The 12,705-nt window shown below is 35.3% G+C and overlaps 1 protein-coding gene across 1 annotated transcript in view; it reads left to right on the forward strand.

The window, feature by feature from the left end:
- The first annotated feature begins 196 nt into the window (after positions 1–196).
- LOC133530346 (phosphatidylinositol-3-phosphatase SAC1) overlaps positions 197–12,705 on the forward strand; it is a 44,573-nt gene continuing 32,064 nt past the window's right edge. The window contains exons 1-2 of the mRNA XM_061868253.1: positions 197–298; positions 5,951–6,045. Coding sequence (XP_061724237.1) covers positions 258–298; positions 5,951–6,045 — 136 coding nt within the window. The 5' untranslated portion in view covers positions 197–257. The remainder of the gene's footprint in view (positions 299–5,950; positions 6,046–12,705) is intronic.

Raw genomic sequence — 12,705 nt, forward strand, 5'->3', positions numbered from 1 at the left:
TTTCTAGCTTAATGGAAAATAGTAAAAATTTGGTAAATCACACACACAATCTTATCATTTCATTAAAATATTTATTAATGTGGAGAATATAAATAATAAAACTATATTGACTGCTACATTTAAAATGTACGTGGTAACATTTTTATCTTATCTTATCATATATATATTAATTTCCGAACCGAATATTTCTGAGTGCTGTCAGTTCAGTCATCACGGGTGATGTGTGTGCAGCGAGAAAAATATAATAGAAATCATTAATGATGGCAGATCAGCTACTAATTCACGATGATATTAAGCTGTAAGTTATAAAAAATATTTCTAAATATTGTCATTAGTAAAGAAAACTGTACTTGTAGGACTTTTTAGAATTTGATTCACATCTGTCACACTTATCTTGTTTTCATTGATACCATATTAAATAGTAGTTTATTCTTCGTAAATAAAGGGTGAACACTTCATTTACGTCAGTATTTTAATATCTGGAATGTATTACATGGGTACAGTTTCCTAAAATTTAAGTGTCGTAATCGACGGCACATAACGAAAGATGTTTGCTAAAGATCGTCTAGATCTAACCATTTAGTGCAAATAATGGTTGTTAATTATAATTAAAAACTTACTAACTTCCCAATTCCTACAACCAGATGGTAAACGTGTTCTAGATACATGAGCATGAAAATGTATAGTTTATTTTCATGATTCCACGAAAACTATTTTATAATATACACTGTTTTATTTTGGCTCCGTTAATTCGAGGTGTACGTTTCTGAGCCTAAATTATATTAATTTCCGCCGAAAATAAAAGACTAATAAGAGGTATTCTAATGAACTCAGTTTTGAAGATAATCAATAATTAGTTTTTATCTGATAAGGCATTTCCAAGTCTGCACACTTGCTTTAAATTATTAATAATTATAGTCTTAAGATACCGCTGCAAATCTCTGCACCTAGGTATCAGTTTCAATATTCTAATTTGTTGTTTGTTGCTAGGCTAATATTATAGCTGCGTAAACATAATATTTTGTATGCATTTAGTTAAATCTTTTTTTAGGGTTCCGTAGTCAACTAGGAACCCTTATAGTTTCGCCATGTCTGTCTGTCTGTCTGTCCGAGGCTTTGCTCCGTGGGCGTTAGTGCTAGAAAGCTGAAATTTGATATGGATATATAAACCAATAAGGCCGACAAAGACGTACAGTCAAGGTATTAAATATCGATACGGACAAAGTGCCAAAAATATGTATACACGACCTTTTTGCTTATATATTAAGGTAGTGTGTACATATTTTTGTCACTTTGTCTCTATCGATATTTAATACCTTGACTGTACAATAAAATCTAAACTTTACTTCAACCCTACAGTGTGGGATATCGTTGGAAAGGTCTTTCAAAACTCATAGGGGTCTTCAACAAACATTTTTGGATAAAGTGAATATATTGGGAGATAATCGCTCCGAAGGAAAAAAAAAATGTGTCCCCCTCTCTAACTTTTGAACCATAGGTCAAAAAAAATATGAAAAAAATCGTGGAAGTAGAGCTTAAGAAAGACATTCAATGAAAACTATAGCGGATATGATCAGTTGAGCTGTTTTTGAGTTATCGCAAAAAGTTTCCCCTCCATAGTAAAAAGACGTACGGTCGAGGAAATTGATTCTTTAGCAATTTGCGGTTCACGTAAATTTGGTTGCACATACTTATGCTAAGAGCTGTCCAATGTAAAGTGAACCATAAACTGCTAAAGAATCAATTTCCTCGACCGTACATCCACAGTTCATCCCTTGGTTAACAATCTACTATACTTTAAGCTCCAGTTTAGCTTATTGTGACAGAAGAATAACTACGGAACCCTACTCTGAGCATGGCCCGACATGCTCTTGGCCGGTTTTTTTTTTGTGGTTATTTTACTCTGAAATGTAATGAATTTGGAAATATTCTTTTATTATCGAACATACAGTTAATAGTATTTAATACAATACTTATTTATTTATTTATGTGTTTGCAACAACAGTCGGTTCGACATGTCCTTTTGACACAAAAGCCTCCTCCATTTCCTCCAATGCCTTTCATGCCTCTCTGTCTCTGGCTAGTCATATCCATAGTGGACCAGCAGTTTTCTTTAAGTCATCTGACCATCTTTTGTATTGTCTGCCTCTTTTTCTTTTTGTGTTGTAGCGTGGGGTCCACTCAGTCAGTATGTTTGACCACTTCTGCTTTTCCCTGAGCATGTGGCCCACCCACTTCCATTTTAGAGTGACTCTCTTATTTCCATTGCCCGTTTTCTGTCTCTTTTTGTGTACCCTAAAATACTTCTCTCCATTCCCCTCTGGCACGTTATTAGTTTCTGTGACATTTTTTCTGTTGTGGCCCAGGTTTGGCATCCATATGTTAGTATAGGTTAGTACTAGGCGGGTCCACACAGAGCCAGCATATGTGCGAGGAAATTTCCTCGCACACAAAATGGCCAGTGTAGACGTGCATTGGCCGATGCGGCGCGCGCGTTTTCCTCACCTGAGCGCGCCGCCTCGGCCGAGGCACGTCTACACTGGCCGGTATGCTTGTTCTGTGTGGACCAGCCTATTGTAAAACAATACTTTATGATTTATCTCAAGATGATCAAATATACACCTAAATTTAATATTAAACTGATGTTTTGAGTTTGTTTTACTTTAGTTTTTGAAATGAATGAAAAGTGTCCATCAAAAACCCTAAATAGGTGGCGCCACAATACATCGCGAACAAATTTTTGACTTTGATTAAAAAAAAAACAAATCACTGACAGCATACTTCATGCACTTCACTCCGTGAATAACGTCTAAGTTGATGTCATGTTCTTGAGCTACCCTAGCGCCACTGAAAAGATTTCGAGCTATTATTTACAGATGCTAGCTGGACACTTTAGTAACAGTTTTCCTATAAAGCCGCATTTTCACTTAGTGTTCTGAGCAAACATTTTGTTCCTATTTACTATTGGAGCAACTGTTTCCATTCACCGAACGAACGAACGATTGCTCGCTCAGAACTGTTCAGTCAGTACCCCTAGTGTAAATTTATTCGACAGCAAAACGTGAAACTCAAAATCTCATACAAAATGAGACTTAACGCAAACGCGTTCGCCCCTTTTTCGTTTCGCTGTCGAATAAATTTAGACTAGGGGTAGTAGGGGTACAGAGTACACCCAGTGAGAACGCGGCTTTCGAGTTTGGTCTAATTACTTCTAACCTCTAGAATTGTTTGGTTGAGTAAATTGTGATGCCAATTCTTCAACAGCGGAAGATGGAGCATTTAATTATTTTGTAAAATAAAAAAATCGGAAACTAATTATGCCATTTTAGTTTCCTTAAATGTACTTATGTAGCCGAACGCCAAAGTTAACGGAAAACAAAAAACATCCTGTAGATGACTCAAATAAGTGTTATGTGGATATATAATAGTAATTAGCAGTTATTACGACCTTTTTTGTTAATTACTCGTATAGTACAATGGTTTTTTTCAAAAACTTGTCTTTGTTTGATGTTTGAGGTAAGGGCAAGTTGCAATTTTCTTTAAAATTAACTTGTAACTTAATGTGTCATTCACTAAGAAGCGTGCCTTGTAATGGAGTGTGGAATGTTGCAAAAGTGTCCAGGGGGCCTACCGGGAAAATCGAAATTTGCAAATTGCGGGATCTTTCTCTTTTACTCTCACCAAGACGTAATTAGACTGACTGAGAAAAATGCCCGCAATTGACGAACTTCGATTTTCGCGGTAGGCCTCCAGCTGTCAGCTATATATAATAGAGACCGTGCGCGTTGGAGGGTCTGCCATCTTGTGGTCTGAATCGGAACCATAAACATGTACATTTACACGTCACGTGTTTTCTTCTGCATAGTAGGTTCTGCCATCTTTTGGGCTACATCGGAACAATAAACATCACATTTACGCCTCGCGCCAAAAATCTGACAGCTCCTGTGCTGCCTCCTATAGTTCCAAAACTCTCCAAAGTAGCGCTAGAGTAGCTAACAGGCGTTTTTAGGGTTCCGTAGCCAAATGGCAAAAAACGGAACCCTTATAGATTCGTCATATCCGTCTGTCTGTCCGATTATGTCACAGCCACTTTTTTCCGAAACTATAAGAGCTATACTATTCAAACTTAGTAAGTGGATGTATTGTATGAACCGCATTAAGATGTTCACACAAAAATAGAAAAAAAAAACAATAAATTTTGGGGGTTCCCCATACTTAGAACTGAAACTCAAAAAATCTTTTTTCATCAAACCCATACGTGTGGGGTATCTATGGATAGGTCTTCAAAAATGATATTGAGGTTTCTAATATAATTTTTTTCTAAAATGAATAGTTTGCGCGAGAGACACTTCCAAAGTGGTAAAATGTGTGTCCCCCCCCCGTAACTTCTAAAATAACAGAATGAAAAAACTAAAAAAAATATATGATATACATTGTCATGCAAACTTCCACCGAAAATTGGTTTGAACGAGATCTAGTAAGTAGTTTTTTTTTTCAAAACGTCATAAAATTAAAAAAAAAATTTTTTTTCATCAAACCCATACGTGTGGGTTATCTATGGATAGGTCTTCAAAAATGATATTTAGGTTTCAAATATCATTTTTTTCTAAACTGAATAGTTTGCGCGAGAGACACTTCCAAAGTGAAAAAATGTGTCCCCCCCCCCCCTGTAACTTCTAAAATAACAGAATGAAAAATCTAAAAAAAATATATGATATTACCATGCAAACTTCCACCGAAAATTGGTTTGAACGAGATCTAGTGAGTAGTTTTTTTTTAATACGTCATATAATTAAAAAAAAAAAAATTCATTAAACCCATACGTGTGGGGTATCTATGGATAGGTTTTCAAAAAAGATATTTAGGTTCCTAATATCATTTTTTTCTAAACTGAATAGTTTGCGCGAGAGACACTTCCAAAGTGGTAAAATGTGTGTCCAAAGTGGTAAAATGTTGAACAAGATCTAGCAAGTAGATTTTTTTTAATACGTCTTAAATGGTACGGAACCCTTCATGCGCGAGTCCGACTCGCACTTGGCCGCTTTTTTGACGGAGTGCGCTGTCTATCATTTGTATTTTTCATTTAAGTATTCTAGGTATTGTAGCGCCACCTATTTAAGGTTTTTTGATGACACTTTGGTACATGGAGATTTCATTCCTTACCTCCACCTTCCATAGTGCCTTGACTCGTAGTGTCATGTTTATTAAAAGATTTCAGAAATCTGCGCTTTCGTTTTTTTGGTGTTATCATAGATGACACGAACTTATATATTGTCTTACCTTACTATTCTACATATTATTTATATCTGAAATAAATGTTAATAAGAATGCCTATAGCAATCTATTTTATTGACATTTTTTCCTCCTTGTTTCCTGTTTTTGACTAATTATTAACTGTATTTGTTGTGGCAAGGAATATAGTGTTGTAAGGAAAATCTTTAAGGATAAAGCTTAAGGCCACGTATTTCATTAATGAGTCACGGAATTAATAACTGTTAGTAGACTAATTAAATTTAATATTTTAAGTCATTGTGCTGCTGGCCGTCTGCCAGGCCAGTCAAATGGGTTGAATACAGAAGTGTTTTCAACCTTTGTTATAATGCAATCCACATGTAAGGAATTTACTCGCATCTCTCTTGGCATAATTCACATTTTTGTTGTCTGTCTTTTACTATTTCTACACTGTATTTATATGTTTTTATTTAATTAGTCTTTGTAAGCTAAGCGCCACTTGCACCATTCCACTAACCCGGAGTTAACCAGTTAAACCATTAACCCAGTGTCAAATGGAAACCATTGAAACTCCTGGTTTAACCAGTTAACCCCGGGTTAGTGGCCCTTAGGGTTGCAATCCATAGGTTAAAAAATTGCATATGCACATGGATGAATCATTTAAATAGTGATCATGCAATGTTGCGGGCAACATTTACCATATTGTGCTTTGTTTCAGATATACAACGTCCGATAAGTTCTACCTGGAGCCCACCATAAACCCTACAGAGCTACTGGTCATTGACAGGGTGTCCGGGGAAGCATCTGTCAAAGGTAGGTGTATTATTTTCATAGCCTCCTGAGACCCAGAAGCAATTGTTTTGTTTTTGAATTTGGAATCCTTAGTTACACAATAAAAGTTCAAAATAGATTTTGGAATAAGTACAAAAATTTGTACTCAGGGTCTTAGGAGGTTAAATGTTATACCTATTTTCTACAGACAGGTTGCCACCTTTTTTCTACATAAAAATAGTATATTCGTCAAAATATTTAAAAAATATAGTGTTTACTGGGAAAATGGAAAAAATAGGACACCAATTTCAGGCGAGCTGTGGCGTTTAAAAATGTAAGTCGCATACGATGCGATATCGGTGACATTTGTATATCCCTTTCTTTAGTAACGAAAGTATCGTATCTTGCGTACTATATTGCTTTTGTAAAATATATAGTACAATTGACTAAAATATAGTACAATACGATATAAGTATAGTATATTATAGTATGGGTGGCCACCTATACCTGTAATAATTTATTATAAATATGTTTATTTAAAAGCATTTATTTCATACATGTTACTCGTACAGTGGAATGGTATAATAACTTTATTGTTTATTTATTTATTTATTTATTTATTTATTGTTCGGAGAACCAACAGCTATAAATTGTACAATAGTTATATATATAGATAACAAAGAGCCAATTATAGGTTCCCACCGGTAGCAACAGGTTAACAGATAATTGGTGGTTAGCACTAGATTTTTTTTTTTTTTTTTACAACGTGTTACCACTAATATTTTTAAATATTAATACTAAACTTATTATATTATATACTGAACAAAGAAACCAAAACTTATTAGTAATCTTAATACGTTAATCGATACAATAATATGCCAACACATACGACTCGCTCACTCAAGTAATTTGTCTGTTAGAATCCGTCTTATAGTTGTGATGTTGCTATTAAAAACGTCTATATCCCGCTCCTTCGTTAGTTCATTTAGACTTTTACCAGCTCGTAGTAGAAAGCTATTCTTTCTGTAATTACGTGATGAAAAAGGAATTGAGAGGGGAGGGAAGTATCTTTTAGACCTAGATGGAGTATTGAAGGAGAGCTTAGCGAGCAATTCAGGACAATCAATGTTACCATTTAAAATATTAAGTATATAAGTAATATCTGCAATCTGTCGACGTTTATGTAGTGGGATAAGGTGATGTTTTTTACAAATATTCTCATAATTGGAAGAATTATAAGGAGTTTTCATTTTAAAGCAGAGGTATTTTACAAACTTTTTCTGTATACGTTCTATTCTGTTAATGTAAATATTATAACTGGGGCTCCAAATTTGAGACGCATATTCAAGTTTACTTCTGACATATGTACAATAAAGAACTTTTATAGTTTTAATTTGGGTAAAATGTAAAGAACTACGCATTATGAATCCCAAAGTCTTGGTAGCACCAGTTACTATATTATCTATATGAGTATCAAATAAAAGCTTTGAATCATGGGTGACTCCCAGGTCCTTCATACATGACACAGATTTAAGCACATGATCATTTAGCTTGTATGAAGTTGGAATTGAACTTTGTTGTCTAGTGAAGGTCAAAGTAAAGCATTTAGATACATTTAGATCTAATTTATTGGTCTGGCAATATGCAACAAGACGTGTAAGGTCATCTTGTAGAAGAGCAGAGTCATCCAATGAATTAATTTTGGTAAAAATTTTCATGTCGTCAGCGAAACATAGCAATTTGGAAGTGTGGAAACAATCACTGATGTCATTGACAAATATATTGAAAAGCAAAGGCCCCAGCAACGATCCTTGAGGAACGCCACTGGGAACAGTTACCCAGCTAGACACATAGTTGTTAATGACAACAGCTTGCGACCTATTGTCAATATAAGACGTGAACCAGCGCAACAGATCACCGTGAATACCCATATTACTTAACTTGAGGATTAGCAATTTATGGTCAATTTTATCGAACGCTTTACTATAGTCTGTGTAAACTACATCTACTTGACTACCTTCAGACATGACTTTAGTTACATAATCATTAAGGAGTATCAAATTTGAAACGGTAGACTTACATCGCAGGAAACCATGTTGGAAAGGACTAAAATAATTCTTAATTGCCGCATATACTTGAGTATAAACTAGTTTTTCAAGTACTTTAGCAAGTATACAGAGTTTTGAGATTGGCCTATAATTAGTTACTTCCGTTTTTGGGCCTTTCTTATGAACGGGTGTAATGTAGGCTGATTTCCATATGGAAGGGACGTTACATTCAGCAAATGAGCGCTTGAATAGTAGAGATATTGGAATCACAATTGTATTCGCGCAATTAATCAGAAAGAGGGCCGGCATATCATCAGGTCCAGCTGATTTGGACGGATCCAATTTTAACAGTAACTTTATAAGAGCATCTGAGTTAACTTCTATATTACTTATATGTGAGATAGAACCACCTACAGAGTCAACCGGCACCGCTTGATCAATACTAGGCGCAGAAAATGTTGTATAGAAATAGTTAGAGAAAGCCTCACATATATCAGCGGCCGTATTGACCAATCTTTCGTCATACTTTAAACAACTCGGTACACCATGTGAGCTAGAACGCGACTTAATGTAGGACCAAAACTGCTTCGGGTCTCTAACGATATTATTTTCGAGGCGTCGAACATATGTTGCAAAACATGACTGTTCAAGTTTTTTGACCCTGTCCCTTTGAAAATTAAAAGAGATTAAATCTGATATATTACCATATGTACGGAATTTTCTTAGATATTTAGATTTCTCTTTGATAGCTTTTTTTAGCGCGGGCGAATACCACTTAGGAAAACTATCAGTATGACATATTTTACTTGGGATATATTTAAATCGCAGTTTTTTAAATGTGGAATAAAAAAAGCTAACCGACTCCTCTAATGAGCGTCGCGAGAATTCATCCTCCCAATTAATCAAGGTCAACTCGTTGTTAATGGAACTATAGTCACCTTTATTGTAAAAATATTTTATGCGAGGAGCGGGTTTTAAACTACTTATTTTTGCAAATTGAATCGAAACTAATATAGCTTTATGATATGGATCAATCGGTACTAAAGGGTCCGAACACTCACTAACATGTACTACATCATTGGACAAGACAAGGTCTAATAACTTACCATACTGGTTACGGACATCGTTATATTGATTTAAGTTTAGCGTGTTTAACTCATCAATTAAACTACACTCATCGTTAGTTTTATAATTCGAGGGAATCAAAGTAGAATGCTGATGTGTCCATATAATATTGCTCATATTAAAATCGCCTATTATTAAATACTTGTCATCACACCCACGTAATACCGCTTCACCTAGGCTGTTGAGGAAATTAGATAATTGCTGTGAGAAGGTATTACCATTATTTTGTTTACATAAGTATAAAACACATAGGTGCAGTTTAATTGATGTGTTTTGATGGCCCTTAATAGTCAAGGTCACCCATAGATCCTCGGCTGTTGATTGATAGGTAGGTTGCGGAATGACTGTCAGCTCCCTGCGAGTAGCTATAATAACGCCACCTCCTCGATTTTGGCCAGTTACAAGCGGATCACGATCTCGCCGCCAAACGACATATCGATCATCAAATAACTCCGTGTCCAATACTCCATCTAGTAGCCACGTCTCTGTTAGTAAAATTATGTCATAAGATGAAATGTTTAAGTTACGATAAAATAAAGAAGTTTTGGAACGGAGTCCCCTCACGTTTTGGTAATAAATTGTAGGATAAATACCTCCCTCGTTATTATTTAAAGCCATTTACGAGTGCAATATACGCAATAATAAAATATCAACAAATTAACCGAGCTAGGTAAACAGTGAATTAACTTAAATAAGCGTATTAGGTAAAATAACTTCATTTGCAACTGGAAATAAATGCAACGCAAAGTAGAAATCGTAAGAGGACATAAGCGGTTTCTAGTAAGTGCGAAAGAGCGAGTAATTAAGCATAACTTAAAAGGTCGATGATAGACAAAGACAAATATAATTAAGTGAGCATGCCCTGAGCGGCGCATCTGGAATGCGTATAGCGATAAGCCGTGCACCCGATAACAATAAATAGCTGGACCGGCCGGGCCGGGCCATGCAGTGATACTCAAACTTTGGCATACATGGCCGAAATTGTTATTAGCACAGGTTGACACAACTTTAGCGAACAGAGAACACTTTAAAGACAAAAAGAAAACTAAGATCCAAATTAAAGTAATCTGTTTAAATCACTTTCGTTGTTAATGACGTGAACTTTCGAGTTGTCATCCTTGCGTACGTGAATCTTCGCAAATTTCACCCACACATATTTATAGTTCTTGGATTTCAATTCGGTTTTCGTTTTTGTTAGCAGCATTTTATAATCAGGTGTTAGATGATCATTTACAAAGATCTTGTTATGACAATCCTTGAATCCGAGTTCTTCCGCTGATATAGTCTTCCTCAGTCTCGCCGAAGCAATGAAGTTCTCTTTAATATATCGATTAACGAAACTAACGATGATGGATTTTTCTTTAGAATTGTGAACAGGAATCCGGGATATGTAATTAATACTGTTGGATTGTATCGGGAACCCAACTATCTCGCCGATGTGTTTCATGATGGTGAAGAGGTTCTCATTATTCTTGAGTGGGACACCTTTAACTTCTAAATTGTTTAGACGGTACCATTGGTCACGATTTGTGATCTCACTCTTAAGCTGAGCTAACTGTTGGCTAAGTGAATTAATTTTGACATTATTTGCTTCGAGATCGGGTATTTTCTTCTCAACTTCGTCTAAACGCAAAGTGCATTTAGTCAAATTAGCACTATTTGATTCGCAAGAATTTTTTACCTCAGCCAGCTCCAATTTTATATCTTTTACGTCTTTCACTAGACCTGGGAGACACGCAAGGTGAACCTCCATTTGATTCAGCTTCACCATAATGGAATCAAGATCAGTAGCCTTGGAAGTTGTAGGTGTTGGCTTTTTGCATTTTAGGCACTTCCAAGCCGCTTTTCGACTAGCGCTGAGTTTTCTGTATTCTTGCTCAGTTTGGTTAGCACAGCAATATCCTATATTATTTTCGCAAGATCCACAGCGAATAGCGTCACTAACATCGTCACCACACAAAGCACACTGCATGATAGAAATATTTGTAAACAAAAATGAAACTTTGAGAAACACTGGCTAGTAAGACAAGTTCCGTAGGCTAATAAGTGGACACGTGCGACGTAGGCGAGCGAGCGCACCAGACTGAAGAGATAAAAGTGTATAGATTATTTTAAACATCTCCACCATTTAGCTACTTCTGCTGTCTGTTATCTGTCATCAAATAATGATTTATTTGATGTTTGATTGTCCATGTACAGAATCAGACAGAAGTTTTTGTGGCAAAAGAAAGTGATTGACAAAATCAAATATCGACATGTCTGTTATCGATGTGACATTAGCGATATGATACTACTCTACTTTAGCGTTGTAGAATTTTTTTACATTGTATACGAAGATAGCTACCGCGAAATACACAACCCGTTCGATGCCTTCTTTGATATACCCATTGGTAATTTAATTTTTTTTTTACTGTATTCTAAAGTTTACGTTATTAAGGTTCCCTTTAATTAACTACGATACTTATAGTTAACTAGGAACCCTTATAGTTTCGCCATGTCCGTCTGTCTGTCCGTTCGCGGCTTTGCTCCGTGATCGTTAGTGTTAGAAAGCTGCAATTTGGCATGAATAACATAAATCTTGCATGGCAAAAAATGGCAAAATAAAATTTTTTAATGAGAATTTTAAGGTACTTCCCATACAAAATATTATTATTTTTCGCTTATCTCAATGGTGTGTGGTATCTTTGGATAGGTCTTTTAATGTTTTAATACGGGTTTCTTACAATCATATTTTGATGAAAGAAATATTTTGGGAAATAATCGCGCCGAAAGAAAAATATATGTATGTCTTAATATTATATAATAATATATTTTCAATAAAAACTATAGCAAACATGATCGGTCCAGCTGTTTTCGAAATAATGCAAAAAGTCTTCTCTTAGTAAAAATACGTACAAAGCACTGAGCATGGCCCGACATGCACTTGGCCGATTTTTTTTTATGTACTAAATATATGTAATAAAGAAATTATGATCCGATTATTCTTGAAATTTCTCAATAAATTACAGCAAGTAGAACTTACATCTTTTAATTATTAATCTATGACTGACTTATCGATAACATTTGTCGATGTTTCATTTTCTCAAACACTCGTTTTTGCCGCAAAAACTTCTATGTCTATACGTAATGTTAGCAAATTGTTTTTCAAGGACTTTAATTTCTACTTTATATTTAGTCACAATGACAAGGCAAATGGGACAGAGTTCAAATTCCTTGACCACACTGATAACGCTGACCTCTTGAACATAATTACCTGGTATTTCTATATGTATTTAGTATATATGTAGCTTCGAGCTCTGTATAGTTGTTGCTTTACTAGGGTGTGGTTCGATTTGCTGTATCAAACATGACTGATGGTCAAATAATATAGGTAGGTATTGGCTACGTGTAAAGTGCTTGGTGGGGGTATATTAAAGCGATCGCAGCGCATGCGGTGATAATAATTGGCACTAACAGAGGTTAGCGTCATTAACATTTCGTACAAATTAAATTATATGCACGAAATGATTTTTTTCTCGATATCTCCTAA

The sequence above is a fragment of the Cydia pomonella genome, chromosome 22 (assembly GCF_033807575.1).
Source record: "Cydia pomonella isolate Wapato2018A chromosome 22, ilCydPomo1, whole genome shotgun sequence".
Classification (NCBI taxonomy): domain Eukaryota; kingdom Metazoa; phylum Arthropoda; class Insecta; order Lepidoptera; family Tortricidae; genus Cydia; species Cydia pomonella.